This window comes from Kryptolebias marmoratus, linkage group LG24, assembly GCF_001649575.2.
Source record: "Kryptolebias marmoratus isolate JLee-2015 linkage group LG24, ASM164957v2, whole genome shotgun sequence".
Taxonomy (NCBI): domain Eukaryota; kingdom Metazoa; phylum Chordata; class Actinopteri; order Cyprinodontiformes; family Rivulidae; genus Kryptolebias; species Kryptolebias marmoratus.
This window is the reverse complement of record NC_051453.1, coordinates 15,177,700-15,200,134: the sequence shown is the minus strand read 5'-3', so window position 1 is coordinate 15,200,134 and position 22,435 is coordinate 15,177,700. Positions and strand designations below refer to the sequence as shown.

General features: G+C 37.9%; 1 protein-coding gene across 2 annotated transcripts in view; it reads left to right on the top strand.

The window, feature by feature from the left end:
- The window catches only part of yjefn3 (YjeF N-terminal domain containing 3), a 46,954-nt gene that overhangs the window by 19,277 nt on the left and 5,242 nt on the right, over positions 1-22,435 (top strand). For both annotated transcript variants that reach the window (XM_017406921.3, XM_025003918.2), the window contains exons 2-3: positions 14,431-14,539; positions 21,932-22,042. In XM_017406921.3, coding sequence (XP_017262410.1) covers positions 14,431-14,539; positions 21,932-22,042 — 220 coding nt within the window. The remainder of the gene's footprint in view (positions 1-14,430; positions 14,540-21,931; positions 22,043-22,435) is intronic.

Sequence of the window (22,435 nt, the reverse complement as noted above, 5' to 3'; positions counted from 1 at the left end):
GCAGGGGGGTGAGACGGAAAAAATAGCGAGATGCAACAGTCATGTCCTGCAAATCCCATTTTCAGCTCCCACACAGATTCTGTTTTTGTAGCACATGTCAATCCCTTATATGGAACTTACAGTCCTCAACGTCAAATGTCTACTTAAGCTGAACCGAAAATATCTGGGAACAAGTTATTGCAACTGAGTCTGTATATAGTTTTTCCTGATATAACTAGTCATGTCCTTTTTGCTGCTGATTTTGATGTTAAAATTATGCTTGAGCTGGGGTATTATTGTGTAATTTCTTGCAGATCTATCTATCTATCAGATTTTTAAGTCAAAATATAAAAGAGTTTGCTTTCACTGCCTGTCTTTTAAAACTCCCAAAGAGCCTGAAGAGCTTTACATATCACAGAGTATTAAAACATCTCTGTATAGGCTGGGAACTTTTCCTTTTACAGTACCAAAGTCATTGAGAAATGTCTCATATCACATGAACAGTTTCATTCACTTTTCAGATGTACAAAAGCAAGCTAACACAACATACAAAAACGTAACAGCAACTCATTCACGCATCTTAAAGCAAAGTTGCTTTTTTCTGAACAAAAACGTAGAATTTCTACTGCACAAGTACATTCACACCAACACACTGACATGTACTGCTTTTCCAGAACAGTACCTGGCTGTCATAATGGCCAAAGACCTATGTCTTGTGCATTTAATAGTCTTAATCGTGGTTGTGAGGAAAATTAGGGTCATGAGCTGTTTGGGTGGGGAAAAAAGGACTTACAATTTATTTTGTAGATAACTAAAAATTGCTGTTCAAGATGTTTGTTGGACTCTTTAGACACTCAATAAAAAAGGGCTTTCTGCAGCTCCTCCCACCCCTGCTTCAAAGAAATGAGCTGTAACATTTTCTAGAACAATAAGGCGAATTGGAGTTTGGTTTGAACATGCGTGAATTCACCAGAATTTAAATAGCAAGGGAGAAGCGTCTTTGTAGTTGTTAATAAAGCAGCCTTAAATCCATCTCAGGGGAGGAAATAAAGATAATAAAATCCCTTGGAAATTGGTCCGGAAGCCTTGCCTCTGCCTGATCAGCATAATATTGAATGTTAACAGAAAATTACTTGATTTTAGCTGCACAGCAAGATTATGAATACAGGATTATATATATTTGCAATCAGCAGATTGCTTTGCACTGAGCACCAACAGTCACAAATATGCTGCAGAACTTAATATTGCTATCAGGTTTCTGTAACAAAGTAGTAAATATATACATAAATCGCATGCGCTCCATATTGTTTATTTTATCCTTTCTTATTCCATAGTTGACATGCTGAGATATTTCCTTCCCCTCTGTTATACTTTGTCCTGTAACTAACCAACCGTGACATCTGCAGCCAAATAGGTGTTAAACCTGCAGACAGAGGCCTGATGGGATTATAGACCAACCTGAAATACAGCAAAAAGTATATTATTTCTCTTTAGCTGGTGTCACTGGTCCCATCTATTTCCAGACTTTCAATTTGCAGCCAGCGAGAAATGTGTTTATTTAGCCACATACAGCAGAGAGAGCTGCAGTTAGATTGTCCTCTTCATGGCAGGGCTTTATTAGTCTGACTTGTTTCTTTGTACTTTAGTGCCACCATAGGCGACTGGTCTAATTATGCTGTGCCTCCTCCTCATCCTCTGTCATTTAGATGCTTCCTCTCCACTGTCCACTCCTATTCTTTTTTCACTTGTTTTCTTCCCATGAGTGTTTAGACCTGCATATTCCAAAAAATCTCCAATTTTCGCTCTAATTTTAGTCTCTTGTGATTCATGATTTTTATTCATTTTTCTGTTAAAAGAGGCTTGACCTGTTTCGCCATTCTTATGGCCCAAAATTCTTCATACTGATGTTGTTAAGAGAAGCAGACTTTAATGATGTCTCAAAAGACAAATCAGGTTAAAGTAAACACTTGAGATAAACCAATCAGTTGGCTAGATGATGAGGTTGATTGTTTCCTTCTTCAAAAATAATCAGCATCAGCCACCTGAGCATAATGAGCCAATTACAACTCAGGCACCTCTCCGGGCAGCACAGTGTTGTTATAATTTGACACCTTTTGTTTAATGTACTTTTTATGATGAAAGTGCCATATACCAGCAGCAAAGCTTTTTTTCTTTTTTCTTAGTGCAACACCAGCAGGCCCCAAATGATGCCGACCAGAATATTCACTTACAAAAAAAAAAAAAACAGTTGAACGTCACATGTGGAAATTATATGTTTTTACATGGGAGACTATGTTAAATTAACCTGTGAAATATATGTTTGACAAGTGTCTTATTTGCTATAACCATAAACATGTTTAAATTTATTTAACATGTTTTCACCTGTGAAAACATGTTAAATTAACAAGTGAAACACGTTTTTACACATGGGAAATAGGAATTTGGAATATTTTCAACGTGTTTGTGAGATCACGTGGTCACATGGTTCTCCACGTTACCGCGTGAAAAACAGTAAATTCTTGAGATTTTTTTTTGTGTGTGAGGATGAGCTTAACTTTTAAAAATGTCTTATTCACCAGAAAAAAAATATGATTCGTATCTTTCAGAGTGTCAGATTTAAGGTGAGTAGGTCAAACCCAAAAATGCAGGCAGAACAAAAAGGAGCTTGAAAGAAAACTGATTTATTCAACTAAGTAACAAAGGTTGTCCAGGCAGCAGAAACTAAATAATAAAAACTTTCGCCCAGGCAAACACTAGGAAAAAACAGAAGCGACAATGAACCGGTGGATATGGAAAAACGAGCTGATGAGGACGAGGACACAGGTGACTAATTCGTAACAAGGAACAGGTGTGGGTGGTTGAGGCAGACTGACATGGAAACTACTGAGGGTGAGTGAGTGATAGCACGAGGAGCAGACCAACAGCAGGGAAAGGACAAAACACATAAATCACAAGAGTCAAGACAAAGCTAAAGAAACACAAGAGAAAATAAAACCCAATACCCAGGAACCTAATACAAAACTAAACACAGGGTTAATCAGGAATAAAGCAGAATTACAGGAAAAATAAACCTAACTCAAAAATACCTAATCCTGACACAGAGCATTGCATAATTAATTAGTAAGTTAGGAAATGTTACTTTTACAAAAACATAAATAATTTTATGCTGGGTAACAACCATTTTAGTGAACCCCCAGTCAACATGGGCTGATCTGCATCAAGCCCTAGAGCTAAATCAGTAAATCATAATCACTTTTTAAAAAATTGTGTTTATTTTATTTTTTGCTTTTCATCTATATAGTTTTATGTGTTTGGATTTTAAACTGTTAGGTTTTGAATAAAATCTACTCCCTAAAATGGCCATGAGCTGCTCAGATATCAATAACTGTCAGTCTAGCTGAAAGGAATGACAACACTAAAGTTTTTATATCACGTGTTTTTTAATTTATTGTTTCACATTTTATTGTTTTCCCAACTCCTGATGTTGTAGATGCGGAATAAAGATCTTGTGTAATTTACTGTATGCCAGGAACATAAGTTATATAATAATAATACAAATTCTGTGTAAATGTTAATAAAGCTTCATAAAAAGTTGCATTTATGCATTGGGTACATCTAGTCTGTCAATTTTTAACAATATTGTATGGTTGTGTGGTTTTAGATGAGAATCATCCCCAACAAATACTCTGAGCGCTAACAGATTATGCAAGATCCTTGTTTAAAACTCTGGCATGCAGGCGGGATACAGTATGCATTTGTTCATGAAATGCTGGTTTTATTTTAGAAGAAGTTTGCAGATTTCAGTTTGGCTACAATTCCTTTTTTTATGTTGTTCAGACAGGAAGTGGTATGAGCTTGTCAGAGAGAAAAGTGTCCTTTTTCTTGTTGCAGCACTGCGATCTGCATAGTTTATTTTTTTTTCCCCCTTACAAAAGCAGCTCTATGCTCTCATGGGACAGACATGTTCCCTCATGAGGACAGGTTTTTCCTCCCTGGTGCTGCTCTGTGTGCTCTCATTAGCCTCACATACTGTGCTTGTATTCCAATGCTGAGGCTTTCAGAAAAAAAACCTAAAGACAATATGTTTTCAAAGGCGCATACAATGGCTTCTTTTCTTTTATTAGCGCGCATGGTTTATGTCACATATTTCTGGCAGCTTTGTTGCTATGGCATCAGGGTTTTACATGAAAGGGAAAAATATAACAAGCTCACCTTTTATTTTTCAAAAAATTGATGAAGGAATATCTTTAGACATTTATATATTCTGTGTGTGAAGGCAGCGATTACCAATTTTAATTCGGATATGCGGGTAAACATAAGCTGAGAAAATCTATTGTAGTTAACAACAGCCAGGCTGAATCCTAAAGATCTGGATCACTGATACTTGGTTGTTATTAAACTTCAGGTCACTTGGTAACAGAGAGGGAGGTCATCAATCTGCCTTGCCCCAGCTAGCGGCCTAATATACTGTGTTAGCTATTCTGCTCTGCCTCTGCTCCCTGGAGGACAAAATACCTTTCCTAGCTAGAAACAAATGGAATGTGACACCACATGCAGTTTGTGCTGCTGATGGCCCCCAGCCTCAAACTGACGACGTTGGGGTTGAAAACAGAAGCAAAGGTTGTAAATGGATATTCAGGATAAAAAAAGAGAGGATTAAAAAGCACTGAGGGAATACGGAATGATGTGAAATGTGGTCATGAGGTTGTGCTGCAGTTTCTGTACGTCCTCTGTGCTTAATGTCAAGTTGTGCCCAACATTTGTGTGTGTGTGTCTGTGTAGGAGGCTTTTCATCCATCTGAATAACAGCCCTTATTCTTTTGCAGTCACATCTAAAATGGAGAGAAAAGTGCCTGGATGGACATTTTTAGCTCAAGAGAACACTCTGATTCCCTCAAACCCAAACATTTTTTAGCTGAACACAAAACCGATCCTAATCTTGTCTATTTTTTTTTTAAAGTAAATATGATGCATGTTCACCTGTTAGGTGTCTGCAGGAGTGATGAGATCAAATTAAGGGAGTCACTGATAGGGATCATGAAAAGAATGTCTGCCTCCTCCAAGCGGATGTGAGGAGCATAAGAAGACGGCTAAACTGATTAAGTCTGATTTAAAAGGATGATGCTGTAGCGTCTCTCTCTTTCATACACACACACACTGCAAGAAGCCAGTCCTAAATGATTGCTCTAGGAGACTTGGACCAAACTGAATCACGCCATCCTGATTTGATAAGAATTGAGCAGCATGACGGGGTTCATGCTGGGCACTTAGAGCGGGACCATATGGAGGCACAGGGTCAGCTTCTATCTGCCAGCTGAGGCTGTTTATGAGACATTCCCACTGTTCTGGCACCTGATCTTGTTAACCATATAAACACATCCTACGTATTTGTGCTCAAGGTGAGCTTGAATATAGGTAAACTCTGCTTTTAATGAGTCATGCTTACTCAAGGTTTTTTTTTGTTGTTTGGCTTGTTATCATCTGGTTAGTATTCAAGAAGTATGATAGCCTCAGATAGGATATCTCAATATTAAGGGTATATTCCTGCTGCTTCAAAAAAATAAATATTTCAAAATACATGTCAAGAGCCTGGAGGCACACTCACTTAAAGACAGATAAAATTTAATACCTTACACCCTGTTAAGCTTTATTCTTTATTTAGAGACATACTTCAGCCATTCTGAAGTGGGGTTCTCTAAAAATGTTATGAACAATTATTGTCTTACCTCTTGTAGATAGCAAGGAGCATTTGTAGTGTGCCCCCATTTTTGTGTATTTGTGAGTAATTTTTTTATTTTGCTAACAACAAATCACATTTAGACTACGTAAACTCTGAGGCACACTACATGTCTGCTGCTCTCCCTTTTATTATTTTTTTTTTTACTCACTCCACCCTTTTATCATCGTCTCCTAGCTGGACGCTGCAGGGTTTCCTGGATCTACCCTCCAGGAGGTGGAACAGATGATGAAAGCTGTCCTGACGTGACTCATGTTATATTAGATGTAAACACATACACCAGGTTTACTTATAATCTGGTTTGAGTAGTCTATCATATAGACCACTTTATGCTGGCAAGAGACTAAAATTATAACCAAAATCTTTAAGCGGAAACAATGATACATTGTAGTTAAATTATCATAAAGGTTTTGCCAAAAATGAGGTCGTACAGTTCTGCTTTTCGAAATCTTTAGTTTTAAATGCACTGCAAGCTATTAGATTGACTGCCGAATCATCTCTCATGTGCTTTCATTGTTGTTTTTTTTTTTCTTTTTTAACTGCCGCCCTTCCATCTGCTGCCAGCCTGGCTCGCTAATGTGCAAACTTTCATCAGAGCAGCGATGACAGAGAGAGACGAAGAAAGGCGGAACAGGGAGGGTCAGAGCGGCGAGGAAAGATAATTCCAAGAAAGAAAATAGAAAAAGGGTAAACTGGGGCGGCTGATAAAGTGAGATGGGCAGAGTTGGAGATCAAAGAGGAGAGCGGCGAAGAAAAGGTGGGTTAAAGATGAAAAAGAGACAGAATAAAAGCACTTTGGAGAAAAGGTCCCCGGCTGCAGTTTTGTAACAGAAAGCGGTGCACATGTTCATATTAGATAGAGTTTTTCTTTTGTTGTTGTTGTTTTTCCACTGTTCACAACTGACAAAATAACTGCAGGGGAAACAAACAACAAAAATCACCCACCCACACAGTCTTGCTCATCTCTCCTGTGTGTGATTTGCAATCCACAAAAAAAAAAAATCAGTTTTGAGTACACCAATGGAATTAGGATTAAGTTCGCCAGAACATTTTGCATAGACAGTCCTGCTTCTGAAAAGATAACACACTGAATGCTTCTGTACTGCTGTAGCAAACTGTATTAAAGCCTCTGTGCATCAATTAAAGAACTTTGTGCCAACATTTACAGCTTTCAGAGAACACACTTGAATAATGTTGGATCAGATTGCTTTGGGATTTGCAAGCTATTACCAGTTTCACCAACATATCATCCTCATGAGCTGGACTTCATTAGCGAAATTTAATTAGAATTCATTTTTGTCAATATGATATAAAAGGCCATATAGTTGATAGACTTTTCTGTGTTTGCCTGTTTTTTTTTAATCCTGTTAGCTTAACATGCTGACTAAAAATTAAAAGCCCAAAATAAAACATAGATGTGAATATTTTAGCCAAAATTCCACACATTTTGTTTGTTTTTTAAACTAAAACCTTGATGATTACACATTTTGTGTCACAGATAAGCCTACTGAACACAGTAGTAGTTGTTTGTATAATAAAATTCCAACACAATAGCTTTTACTGAAGGCTCAATCATCATTGTGTTTATAAGCAGCAATAAAATACATAAAATTAGCCAAAAAATGTCACAAAGCAGTACCATAAGAACATAAGTGGACATAAAAGAGATTCTTCCTTTTACTGACATTCTTTTTTATTTTGTAATTTATGTTTAGAAGGACTGCAGTTTCCTTTAAATTTGGTAAGGATTAGAAAGGACGGGAGGTTCACAGATAATTAATGAGTAACGGGTAGAATCAGAGTAAAGAGGACAGTGGAAACTGATAGAGCTGTGTTTTTTCAGTCTTTCTGTCTTCTCTCATCTCTGATTAATTATTACCTGCCCTGTAATAGACTGGAGCAGTTCCCTTCGTACTCAGGGCCTTCCACTGGTTGGAGCAGTTTAGTTAATTACACAGCAGTAAATTTGGTGGTAGCAAGGCTGTACAGACACATTTATGAAGCGTGCTGAAGAGCAACACTCTGTGTAGCTCTTCCACCTCCCCCAGATCATAAAAGCTACAACTATTCATTTCCAAGGGAAAAAAACAAACAATAAAACGGCGTCAATAAATATTTTTGTGATATAAAGATTATTGTATAGATGATATTATGCCTACATCTCTGAAATGATAAAGCTGTCACAACGATATTTATATACTGAAAAGAAACAGGCTACAATCTTAATAAAAACACAATGCAGTAACTGTAATTTACTGCACACAGAATTGAAAACAGTAAAAAAGAGCCCAGCCAAAGCTGAAACTCCAAGAGTTTATGGCGCTTTAATAACCTAAAGCTCATTTTGGGTTTGGTGCCAGCAGTTTGTTTCAAACAAGTGGCAACAGGTGTGTGTTTACCACCGCTTTGCATCGCTTCTCCGACTGAAACCACCGTGAGTGTCTGAGAACTGAGGAGATAAACTGCTATTAGGTGTTTTTCCCTCCTCTTTGGGATTTCAGCTGCTCAACAGTTCAAGACCTGTTGTTTGTGTTGTATTCTTTCTTTTTTCTTTTTAGAGCATGACAGGGTTGGGCTGAATGCTGGACAGTTTGATACCAGCGTCTTTTTTTTTTCCTTATTGAGTAACGCTGCTGCAACAAGTGCAGAATGTAGTTTGGCATTATCTTGCTGAAATGAACAATGCCTTTTCAAAAAAGACGTTTAAATTCTTAAGCAATGATGCAGCTCTAAAAGAACTGTACACACATGGGCACTTTTCCTTTTCTACAGTAGCTAAAATGTTCAGCAAATTATTATATCTTAGTGGATTTCCATTTCATATGGCTTCCAAACATTATTTAAACTAAGTTATGTTTATCAATTTCACTTATAGAGCTACTCAGCTTCATTAATTAGACTTATTATAAGTGTTTCAGGAAACAGTTGATGGGCCAGCATTCCTTAAAGGAATGCATATTGCCTAGTGTCTGAGATCGTCTCATGCTGAAAAATGAAGGAATAATAGCCGTTTTGGTCAAACCGTGTAAATGTTATGTGTAATCTCATGCAATATTCTCATGAAATGTGTAAACCCTGAGAGAATGTGTTGGAGTTGGCCCTCAGCTATTACTGACTATCTGCAAAACTGACGGCATTATAACCATTTTTGCGTTTGCCAATGTCAAGTAGATGTGACAGCCATCTTGACCTGGCGTGACTCCAAAAGTTAATGTGTTTCAGATGTTCATTCAATGGTTATCCATCCAAGTGCTTCATGACATATCAGAGTTAAAGACACAGTTGACACCAACACTGGATGCCACTTTTTTTGTGTAGCCCTAACGGTATGTGTTGTGAATGAATATCAGCTACTCCCATGCTAAAGTTTTAGCTCGATGTCTGTACATATAACTGATTTGGTGTTTATTAGGGTCAGCTGGCTGTGGTGGCCATCCTAAATTTGATTGACTTCGAAGGTCAATAAGTTGTAGATGAACATAGAATGATTGCTTTCACAGAGTTTTATTAAAATCAGTCAAGTGGTTAATGAGATATTTTGCTAACAGACAGGCACAGTTGACACCAATAAGTAACGGCAACAATTTAGAAACAAATCTTGTACAATCAGTTAGTGCTCAGAGTATGCATTGAGTAGGACTGTGAGCTACAGCAACAACAAATTTTAGCCCAATGTCTGTAAAATTGGCTAAGTTGTAGCCTTTTTGTTTTTTGTAAGGCTGCTTAGCTGTGGTGGCCATCTTGAATGGGGTTGACTCCAAATGTTTATCAGCTGAAGATGTACATCCAGTTATAATATTCTGGGAGTTTTATTAAAATTTGCCCATTATTTCACGAGATATTATGATAAAGTAACAGACAAATGAACATACATACACTCAGACACAGACTTGAACATTGTCACCCTTTTGCCTTCGGCAGCTGGGGATAAATGGGATCTTCTAACTCATGAGGTTTTGTTGTCTTGGAAACATGAGTGTTTGAAAAATGTCACAACAGTACATGTAGTTATTGGCATCTCTCATTCAGTTTCAAAGCATAAAAATGCTGAAAATCAGTTTCCGTCCTAAGTATCAGGAGGTATTAAATAATTTATAATTTTTTTTCCTCATTAATTAAACATAATGTTAACAGTTGGAACATCCTACATTTCAATCCAGTAATTCTGCTTCACAAACAAACTGTCTGTATGATTAACAGCACTGAGCTCTGCCAGGAGAGAAGAAGAAAAAAAAAAAAGCCCAGCGAGGTTGTTGATAATTTCAGTCTCACAGGAAATATGAAAATCAGTCAGAAGGAGAACGGAGGTGGTGAAATGAGGTTATTTCAGGCATCCAGTTATAAGGCCCAGAAAACCAGAATCCCCTCTGACATTCAGTGTTACATCCATCTCTCATCAAACAAGAATGCTTCACAGATGGAAACTATATACAGAAGCATATATTGCTTTTGTGCAGATTGTCTGCTGTTACAGAAGACATTGTGTTCTGTTTGCATCAACATTTCAAACTCTTGCATCCATGTATTTCATTTTCTCTACAATGTGATTGCCTTATTCTGGTCCTGAAATTACAGGATCCATATTTGCCTTTAACAATTAAATTATGTTTACCTTCACCATATTCTGCCACTTGCTGCCACAATGTCCCAAATTCCCCAAACAGCTCGTTAAAGTTTCATTTTGTCCCATCTCAAGTGTAAGATAAACAGGCTCATTAGGCAGGTTGTGATCATAGCCGAGTGGTGCTACTGGAGCTGACACAGAACAGAAGCACATCACACACAGCACGGGGAAATTAACTTATCCTCCGGGGACAGGCCACTGGCTCAGGCCCGGCTATGGCTACAGGTGCAACAGAAAATGATGCTCGTTGTTTTCCACAGCCACAGTTTGCTCACATGCGAAGGAACCAGATATGACTTCTTCTCGCATAGCTGCTTCAATTTAGAAGCGATTTGTTGTTGCTCTCTGTAGAGCATTTCGGAAAATCTGCTTATTTATTTGGACAAACTGTTTGCAAATCTAATGCGCACCATCAGAGCTGGAAATTGAAGAGACGTGCATTTTATTGGGCAAAGCAGCCATCTGTCTTTAGTCTTTCCTGAATGTGATGCGCTGCTCTCCCCCGTTGTGGATCCTGCTGAAACTGGCAGCCTTGGAGCTGCTCACTCGCAACACTTTGTTCTGTCAGTAATGTGTGAGATCAACAGTGTTTGCTTGTCAGCAGCGGCTCTAGTACTTTGATCCATCAGTCGTCAGCTGAGATTTCCCCATTCATTAAAAGCAACACGTTTTAGGGGAATAAAACTAAAATATCGCTGAAGAAATTTTGAAAACGCAGCTACTGACCAAAACTGCCACATACCTTTGGAATAATCTAAACTAAGAAAAAAAAACACTGAAATTTTGATGTGTAAACTGTATGAGAAGTGTAAAGAGAACCAAGAGTAAAAGAAGCGTTAAAGCTGCTGCCAGTGGCTCGTTACGGTCACCATGGTAACCACACACCTGTGTCTGTCACTCCCTGAGGTAATGAATGGCAGAAGGAAACAGTCTGAAAAGAAAGTCTCAAAGAAACAGTTGCTGTGCAAAACTACAAGTCTGATCTTTAAAAAATTCTTTAACTGTGAGCATCAGAAGGCTCTGACGGGCACACAGGACTTTTTGTTTCTTCAGTGTTTTTAAATAGGAGATATGACAAGTTAAAAAGAACTCTTCATTTCTGTCTTTAAGGAGAATATGTCGGCCTAAATTAATACTGAAGAGTGTAGAAGCTTCGTTGTGCACTCTCATTTCAGCAGTGAGAGGCACACTGGGTGAAAGAGTCCATAATGACCATAGTTTTAAGGTATAATTTGTATGTGTACCAAAAACTAAGTACATTTCAAATGTTAGAGTGTGAGTCAGTTGAACATTTGTGAAAAAAAGTCTCTAAGACTCATGAAACCTAAACCAGGCCTGTGTAAAAACAACATCAAAGTGCCAGTGCAGTCATGTAAACTTTAAATTATGTTCTTATTGGGAATTATGTCTGAGCTGTTGAGCTCCAGGAGGCTAGGTTTTCTCATGTGGTTCACCAGTTTTTTATTTATTTTTTTTATTTATTTTCTCGTATTTTTCTGCAAATTTTGTCTACACTAAGCGACACACCGCTACCAACATTTATAGCACACTCTTCCTGATTGAGTTGCATGTTTGGATGTGAAATATGCATTTTCTTATCCTAACGCTGCACAACAAGACACAGGACCACATTTCAGACAGATACAGTACTAAGGGTGCTTCTGTGCTTCTGGATCGGCAGCCTTAAAATAACCCAAGTTCACGCAGACCCAACAAGTTTAATAAAAACTGCGAGACAGGCTGACTTTGTTGAGATCAGCAAAACAGAACGGACCCTGTGGACTGAGGTGAACTTTCTAAAGATCAGCTAGTCACAGCGGCTCAGGAAACATCCCCGAGGTGAGCCGAGGGTGCCAGCTGCTGCTGCTCCACTGGCACAGGTAAATGCCAGGAGCCCCACTTGGATACACTGGCGTACTGTCACACAAACACGGAAACCCACACACACACCTGCACAAGCACACACTCACACGTTTCTGTGACTCAGACTGATCTTGAAAGGAGCATGAGCTGGCTTGGGATTACTGTCTTTATAGACACATCTACATATAAAAACCTACTGAAAAGTACACGAGAGAAGAAGAAATAATCAGATCCAGTCCTTGACTTTGATTTCAATTTCAATTTCTTATCCTTGACTTTTCTTCCTGGAAAGTGAGGCTGAATAGCAAATTTTAAGGCCAAAGCATTACATTATTACTGCATAAAAGGCTGAAAATGGCCCAACAAAAAAACGAAAAAACTAATATGATGGAGTTTTTTCATCCCAAATTACATTTAAATTCTGCTATAAACAAATTAAAAATGCATTTTTTTTTCTCGTTCTTTGTTGGAATACTCTCTTCCTCTGGTTGCATGTTTAAATGTTTAATAATCCATTGTATGATTGATCGTTCTGTGGGTGTCTGATGGGCTATAAATAGTTTAGATGGCTCCTTGTGTGTTTCCTCTTTGCTTCAATGTGATGTAACACAAAGAAACACATGCACCAATGTGGCACATCCACTGGCACTCGCACATAGAGCTCTTGATCTTACTTAATTTACCTCTCATGGGCAAAGATCTGAAGAGGAGTGGGCCGACCTTGTTGACTAAGTGCTGATTAGATGCACATTACACATTTTGTGCATTGGTTGTTTTCATCTGCTCTCACTGGTTTGTAACATGACAAACAGTTTAAAATAACTGCTTTAATATTAATTCGGCTGCTTCTACTGCATTTTTGTAATATAGTCCTCAGAGGAGGATTTGAAATGCATAAACATTCAGAAAATGATGCTAGTTTTCCACCTGAATGTGATGATTTCATTGGGGGTTTGTTGTCAAGATGCAGTACAGAGGAGGACCACCAGGTGTCTGTAGAGTTACAAGGATGGACACAGTTTTTGGAATCTCAAACTTAGAGGGTAGACATTTTTAAATTTCTTTTCTCCATACATTACATTTCCGGTGACAGTGAGTGCCTGTGGCCATGTCACCTGTACTTGTCAGGAAAGACCTTCACTGTAAAACCAACACCAGCAGTGCCTGTAATTCAAATTAAGTCACACTGTTGTAATGAGCAGCCAGAGAAAACAAAAAAGAATTATAACCAAAGACGATGAGGATTAACTATGTATCACAAAAGCATTAATAAATATCATGCATTAGGCAGTGTTCACATTTACACTCAGATATAAACTGGTTTGTGGGAACTACAGTAAAAGACACCACTTAGTTTGTTTCACATGCTCCGATTGGAGTTTTTTGACTAATTTCTGCAGAAGCTGATAGACCACCTCACAGAAATCCCCAGAGTAACTCTTTAAAACTGTATGTAAGCTTTCAGTTGTTAATAAAATACCATGTAAGCATGTGGGCAGGCTGATTTGTTGCAGACAATGCTTTCACCACACAGATGTTGTGCATCACCGTTTATATGATGTAAAATTTATTAGTCTTTTGCAATCATTTACACTGCAAAACACAGGTTGGAGATCACATTTAACCAACTCATAAAATGAGAATAAGCAAAACCTGCTATTTATATCTGTCCCTAAATGAAGTTAACATGATATCAGTGACCTCAAAATTATTATTTTTTCCCTAACAAGAATGAAAAATAATCTCTCAAAGACTCACATGAGGGAAACAAAATAAGTGAGCTGCTGGGATGAATTATTTACAAAAAGACAGAAATTTGTAATATTTTTCAGTTATTCATTCTCTACAGCTGTGCCTGCAAAGTACTAAGACATATTTTTATACTTTTGAATTGCAGCTTTTCAAAACATAAATGTAGAATTTAATCATTTTGTGAGGAAATTAAAATCCAAATGGCATTTGTTACTTCTATCAGTTGTAATACTGTAGAGCTTTCCTTTGGCATACTGAGGTGTTTCCAATAATTGTTGCAAACACCCCCCCAACAAAATTCTGTCATGGCATCTTTCTGAAGCTGCGGTTTTGTCTTTTTATGTCTTTTATCCTTATTGTACAGTTTAACTCTTTATGCCACTTGTATCTAAAATTACGGCCATGGAGAAGAACATTTTCTTTACTTATTAATGAGTATGAATATTAACCACGTCCTTTATCCTGTGTCTGCCAGCAAAGAGGAAATGACAGCCATCGAGACAGAACTACTGAGGGATTACAGATTTGGACAACAGCAGCTGATAGAAATTTGGGGACAAGCGTGTGCCCTCGCCATCACTAAGGTTCGTCCAAACTTTTCCTTTGTCTGCTGTCTGTATGTCTAATTGTCCTTTTTTTTTCTTACTTCCATTGTTAGCAAGTGAGCAAGTCATACGACAGCTTGGGGACAAACCCCGCAGACATGAACACATCCACCTTTATCTGCAGCCATCTAAATCTGTTTGGTCATGCAAGTGGCCTATCCAGAGCTAAAAATAACATCATTCATGTTTAAATTATGTCTCCAAAGGCTGAATAGGAAATATGTCTCTTAAAACGGTAGTAGGGGTTCATACAACTCAGTTATCTTCTGTTTTTTCTATTTATTTTTTCTTTATAGACATTTTAAATTTATTCTAATTTAATCGGCTAAAATTCCCTAAGAAGACAACAAATATGTTCTATTGTATAATAAATGTACTGCATCACAAATGATCAGAAAATAGATTTGAAGTATTTCATTGTATTATACCAAACTGTAGCATATTGTATCCTATTATGTTCCATCATTATATCATATGTCATCTCATATCATGTTAGGTAACATCGCATCACATCATATAATATAATAGGATGATTTTTATTTGTTGGTTTTTGCTTGTGAAACAAATCCTTTTTTTGCAATTACCTGCATAACTTGCTTCTTTGGACACAGATTTACCCAAACACTTACCAAAAGAAACCATTTATAATAACCTATGAGTTGTGTCTGGAAATATGTTATTTCATCTGGACGCTCACAAACAGTTTATATCATTCAAACCTTATAATCTGCCTTTTTAAATCAATGACATCTCCCCGTGTTTGCAGTGAAACAGTGGAGTTCAGAGCAACAACTATTTATTACCGCTTGAAAATGTCAAACTCTTTTCCTTTTTTTAGTTGCTTCACCAGCCTTGTAGGAATGAACTCATCTCAGACCATGGCCTCATCAAAGTCAGTTATGAACAAGTCTATCTGAAAGCATCAAAGTGCATTTCTCAGCACACCATTTCCAAAGGTCACCAATTTCACCTCATCCCCCTCACATTTTCTCTCTGTGAGCCTCTGTAATCAACACAAAACTCACCAGGTCCCTGGTGTGACCGTTTGATTGTACGAGAGGGTAAAAAGTCACAGCTGCTGCTACTTGCACTTCCCTAATTTGCATTACCTTCCACACAAATATCTGGTTATTAGGTAGAGCGACTGTTTTAAATTTCTGTGACATTTACTTCCAAACATTTGTGTGGTTCACCTCAGGGCAGAGCACCTGAGCTAACTCTTTGGCAGCTCTTCTCCACTAAAACCGCACAGACCCAGAGCCGCAGCTCTTCTTCTTTGGTGTGGTGGCAATTTCATTGAGCCGGGGGTCTGGACTGTGTCGAGATGAGGTGTGTGTGTGTGTGTCAGGCAGCGCTGTTAGGAACACGTGCGGTTATACCTTTTGACCGGACCACTGGATTGGTTTGATGCCGCACTGGTTTCCACAGCGGGCAGCAATGAGTCAGAGTCTGAGCTACATGACATGTGAAATCCTGCTTTGAGATTAGGGGGAGGGCTAAAGAGAAAAAAAGGAGGAATGGACAAAAAAAGGTAGAAATTAAAGGCCTAGCATTCTTTGAGGGAATGCATATCGCCTGCCACCTTTTATTCCAGGGGTTTAGACAAAATACTCGCAGTCTTGTGTAATATAGCACCATTTCATGTTCAGAGTGTGGGTTGTGGATTAGCTCAGTATGTTAAACTGACTGAGTAGCCATTTTTGTTTTGACTAGTGTCTATTAACTGTGGTCGCCATCTTGAGTTTGATTGACTTCTATAGTTAATCAGTTGTAGATGTGTGATGTATGTTTATTTTCTGAAATTTTCATCATAATGAGTCCAGCTTTTCAAGAGATATTTTGATAACAGACAGGGCCAACTCTAGCAATTATATCTAAAGCTTTAAGTAAAGATCTCGCTGGGTGTGAAGCACTTGGAGTATGTCTTGTGAATGACTCTCAACAACAACCACACCCAGTTTTAGCAGAATATCTATAAAATTAAATAAATTGGAGCCATTTTTTGTGTTTCCCGAAGTTGATGAGCTGTGGTGGCCATTTTGAACCAAGTTGGCATCAAAAGTTAATAATTTATAGATGGACATATAATGATTACTTATTATAGGTTTCATTAGGACCTGTTCAGTGATTCATGAGCTATTTTGCTGCAGGTACAGACAAACAAACACACATTGACGTACAAAGTTCCAAACTTTATCGCTCTGCCTTTTCCTTCGGTGGAGGGTGATAATTTGTACTTTAAAGACAACATGTATTGATTGACTGACTAACACACTTTAAAAACAGTAACTGATGGGAACTAAAGGAGGCCTTGTGGCAGCATCAGTCAGGAGCTGAGACTTCATGTTCTCCCCTCAGAGTGTATAATTTACGCCACCACATCCACTTCCCCTTTATTATCATCAGCCGCCGCTGGCCTCATGCCTGGCCCTCCACCAGCAGACCCCAGCAGCATAGTATTACTGGACAAACACGAGCTAGATGCTTCAGATCATGGCTGCCCACAGCCGCCAGCGGCACGCTACCGCTTTGCATGACATCACTGATATTTAAAGAAAATTACAGTAGAGGGAGTTGCAGACAGTCTGATTTCATTGATTTCATTGCTGGCCTGCTCCTGCCGGCCACCACATGAACAATCGCAGTCACACACACACACACACACACACACCTACACCTCTGGTTGCCAGATAGATTATAGGTTTTCTGTAAGTAATCCCTTTAGTGCTCCAACAGCAGCGGCCACAACCACAGCCTCCAGACTGTGTGTTTCTATATCAGTCTGGGGCTTTTCAGCACCTGAATGCAGACAGGAGACGGTTTTGTTGCCCCACAGCAATAAATTAGTCTCTAGTTTACAGGAGCCTCTGGACTTTAGTTCAGTTTCTTAGCGAAAATATTAAGGTTTCTGTTTTTCTGTGAGTATATTTGTGATTTTAGGCCCCAGAAATTGTTTTCTCAGGCTCAGTGTACGTTTCATGTTGATTTGGGAGAAGGGCTAGTATTCATGTCAAGAAAGTGTTCCCTCAGAGACATCATTACAATCAAGACGGACGTTTTTTCATGAAGTGCTGTGTGAGAAAGAGGGTCTTTGTGCTACTTTTGTGCTACTTTTGTGACCTTTTGTCGGGGGTGGGGGGAAAGCTTTTCTGAAGTTTTATTTAGTGTTTACTTCCTCATACTGATTATTTTTTATTGCCTGCCTCCAAAGGCAATAACAGTATATCTGTTCATTTGTTTGGCTGTAGTGTTAGCAAAATAGCTCATGAACAGCTGCATGGATTTTAATGAAAGTCTCAGAAATAATCCTTGGATGTATATTTACAACTGATAACCTTTTGGAGTCAACTTAATTCTAGATGGCTGCCAAAGTTAGGTGACCTTAACACACAAAAATGGCTATAACTGTCAGTTTTATAGATATTGAACTAATATTTTGTGTGGTAGCAGCTGGGAGTCATTCCCAACACATACCGGAGCACTAAATACCTGCATTAAATATACTTTTTTAAATTTTGCCATTAAAGTTTGGACCTAAATGGCAATAACTGCATCTTATTTCAGCAGAAGACAATTTTAAGGTGGAGGGTGATGTTCATTCCTTAAGGGAATGCTGGACCTTTAATAAATTCTATATCTATTCTCAACAACTATGACATAAAACGTATTACTTTATCAGCTGTCATGGAAAACAACCTCAGCCAGTAGAAGCAAAGCAACTTGATAAGAAAACGTGCTGAGTGGTAAAAGAAACCAGTTGTCTTCAATTATAAAAACTTCAAACAAACTGAAACTATCATAAATATTTCTGTATAAAGCATTGAGTTGTTTGAGACCAGTCATAAAACTGTGGAACAAAGAGCACCAAGACAGGCTATTTAACTTGATATAAGCAGTTAGGCATACATCTCTGCTTGATGCAAAATACATTAAAAACAGTAAAAAAAAAAAACTGGGTCATACTTGCAAGCTGTATTTCATCTGATGATCAAAAAAGATGGAAAATTCAATATTTATAGGAAGATTAGCCTGCCAGTCCATCATTTTCATTAAAAGGAACAAAAAAAGCACATCAACACAGCTGATGACAGCCAATACCCTGTCTGAAACGCTATTTATCTCATCTTTTGCTAATTGCTCTCCTTTATTCAGCAATCTGAAAGCAGCAAATCAGATTTAATGACTGGCTTCAATAGATTTATGATGGAGATATCGAGCTTTCTTTGTCGGATGAGATTACATAAATAATGTGTTACAACTTTGCTTGAAGTGATGTGTAGTTTCAGCAGACCGTGGCTTTAATGGTTTCTGCAGCTGTAAAGAGGGCTCCAGCAGTGACCCTCAGGATGCTCCTGAAAAATCATAGAAAAGGCCATATATTGCGATATAACTGGTATTTACACAAATAACATGTTTATTTAAACCAGTCAATGTCTCCAGGCGAATTCAGGGTGGTTGTTTTGGTCCACACTGAAAACACCTCAACAAAGCTGACGTTAGAATGATGTTTTTCATGAAAGGCAGGCATAAAAACAAGCCTTTTTAACGTCTGTCATCTGAAATAGTGAACCTATTACAAATGTTATCTATTTACACAATCGGCAGGCACAGAGCATGAAATGATCTGTTTTGAACAACCTCACAACAACAACCTCTTCTTGTTCTTGCTAAAGATTTTCTGCATTTCTCTGAGTTTTAACCATGCTTTAATTTGAACCTTTTTTTGTTTTTTTTGCAAAATGACACAACAAAAAATGAAATGTGCTTTGAAATGATCCAAATTATGCACAAAATGTGCCTGAAGTGGTGTTCTACTTATGCACATTGTTCCAAAGTTTTATTAAACTGCTGTGTCTGTTACAAACTTCCAAGAAAAAAAACAAAAAACAGTTTTTGCTGTATGAATGCCAAACTATGTTATTGTTTTACTCGTCTAACAGACAGTTGGCCCTAAACAAGTGGTGTTTTTCTGAAGACTTTAGCTGCTTACTGCAGATGGAAACATGTCTAAGAAGTAATTCAAAATGAAGTTAAACATGGTTGACATATTAGAGTAAAATTGTATAATAGTTATAACTCATTGGAAGTGTTTTATCTTATCTAACAGATAAAAATATCAGTATCTCACAGGGTGCCACAAAAATAAAAAGTATTTAACCAAGTAACAAATGCAGTCTAATAATATATCACACATATCACCTGCTGCCTTTCATACAGAGATTTAAATTAAAGTCATCTTTATGTTGAAAAATGGTTTTGTGATATCTTGTGAGATGTTTTAACGCTCAGAATATGTGCTGAGGATGACTCTCAGAGGAGTTATAGCTGTTTTTGTGTTGGCTAAGGTTGATCATCTGTGGAGGTTAGCTTGAACTGGGTTGACTCCAAAAGTTGATCAGTTGCAGATGCATGCCAAATAAATACTTTATGAGAATTTTATTAAGATCGGTGGTTCGTGAGCTATTTTGCTAACAGACAGACAAACAAACACAGTTAAAAGCATGATTGCTTCGGCATGTGGGCGATAATGAGACAATGATAGAGCAGTCATCTTCTTACGATTTTGTTTTTTCCTCTTGCCAAAGCTGCAGCTCTCCCTGAAGTTAAATGACCTTTTGCTTTCTAATTTGTTTTTAATCCTGCTTACAAACAGACAAAACCATCTGATAATGATCACATTCTTCTGCCTCAAATCTCAGAATAAAAAAACAAACAAACAATGCCTTGTTTTATTGTCCACCAATCTTAATCTTCTTCTCTATAAATCAATATGTTGTTTCTTTCTTAATATTTATCCTGCTGCCCACTGAGGCCGTAACAGTTTGTCTTCCATCTCATTGAGTTTGTGCGATGATTTCTCAGCTGAGCTATTAACAATGGAGATAACAGCTGCTCTCTCCTGTTCCGGATCCATCCGTGTCATTAATGTGCTCAGAGTCTTGTCCATCCAATTATCCACCATGTGGGGGGATGGCTTGTTTCTTCCCACAAACTTTCTTCTGAAGTGAAAATAGGGTTAAAAGTGACAGGAAATGAGTTTGATGCACAGAGGGCACATTTTGGTCTATTTTGAGCTCAACATTTGTGAGTACAAGATAATTTTTTATATTAGGAATTTCTACTAGCTTATGCCCTGTAAATGAATTGATCTTACAAAACACAAACAGGACTATAACTCAGGTAATTTATGCAGATATTGAGCTAAAGTTTGGTGTGCCAGTAGCCGAGAGTCATCCCTAACACATATGTTAAACAGTAACAGATCATGCAAGATCTTTGTTTAAAACTTTGGCATTCAGTGCAGCGAGCAATATGCATTCCTTCGAGGAGGGCTACATTTATATAGGCTACATTTTATATTTTTTATTGCATCTGTTTTGGTGCTGTTCGTGAATTCTTTTGAAAGTCATATTTTTGATTTATCAATAAAAAGTGATGTTCTGATGTCGAAGAACTAAAATTGTCCACTTGGATTGTATTCTGCGACTGTTTTCCTTTTAGTTTGTTTCTTTTTAATACATTGTTTTCTTACTTTACATGTGTCTTCAGATTGTAAAAATCCATGGACTATAATTTGTCCATTATGAACTGACTCATCGGTGTCAACCACTGATAATGTAGGTGTTAAAACTGGGCTAATTGCTTCTACAGCTTGTGTTCTGAAATACATTTTTTGACCTCAAATTAGACAATATTTCTGAAGAAACATACAGTTTTTGTCTTCTTCCTCTACTCCGTGTCACTGTGTAGTGAGCAATGATTCTTGTGTAACTGGATAAAACAAAAAGTCCACAAAACAGCTATTTAACAGTACATGTTGCTTCTGTATGAACTTTGGTGCAGTAAAAGAAAGTCAATGGAAACTTAGAAGGAAATGAATCATCTTAACAGATTGTGTGGCACGTGCACTTACACACAGTGGCTGACACAACACCTCATTTTAGCTGAGGAAGATGGAAGATTAGTCACTCACAGGCAAATACCTGTCTGGTTTGAGACGGTAGATTTACAGGGAAGTGTGAGGAAGTGTGGCAGCCCAGCTTAGGATGTTGATGGAAAGTGTGTTATAAATACAGTGGCATCCCATGAAGAGCACCATGGTATTTTTTCACTGCTGCCCAGGTTATTTTAATGATACTGGACCTCCTTTTACAGACAAGAGACACAGTGTAGCTCGTGTCATTTTCTACTCTTCTGGCATGAAGAGGATTAGATGTGATGGAAAGGCTGAGCTACAAATTGGATGACCTGCACTGAATAAGAACACTAAAAGTCAGAGGGAGAAGACCAAATGTTACAGGCAATCCGTCTTCCTCCTGCTTCGTGATGTTTTTAACTCTTTTCTTCTCGCTTTTCTGTCTCCCCCACCAGGTGTATCCTCGCAGTTCTCTAACTAAGAAGCAGCCCACGGTGTTAGTGATATGTGGTCCGGATCAAAATGGCTCCATTGGTCTGGTGTGTGCCCGACACCTGCGCATATTTGTAAGTAAAATAAAAAGTACAAAAGTTCATGTGAATCCCACCTACCCATCAATCTGACAATGTTTTACAACCTGAAACTCACTGAATCATTCAGACATTCAAAAATTAAAGACCTAGCTTTTTTTTTTTCATTCCAGACTTTTAAGCTAAGATCATCTTCTAATAAAATGGGACAAAGTTGTTGTTGTTTTGGTCATTATGCACAATATCATGCTATAATGTGAGATTTCACAAAAGAACAAAAAAGCATTCAGGGAATGTGTTGAGGATGATACAACCACACCAAATTGTAGCTCAATATATGTAAAATTGGCTGACTTATGAAGATAAAAAAAATAACAACCTGCAAACCTTAACTTGTGTCATGACTAATGGGATTCAGTAGCCAGGCCC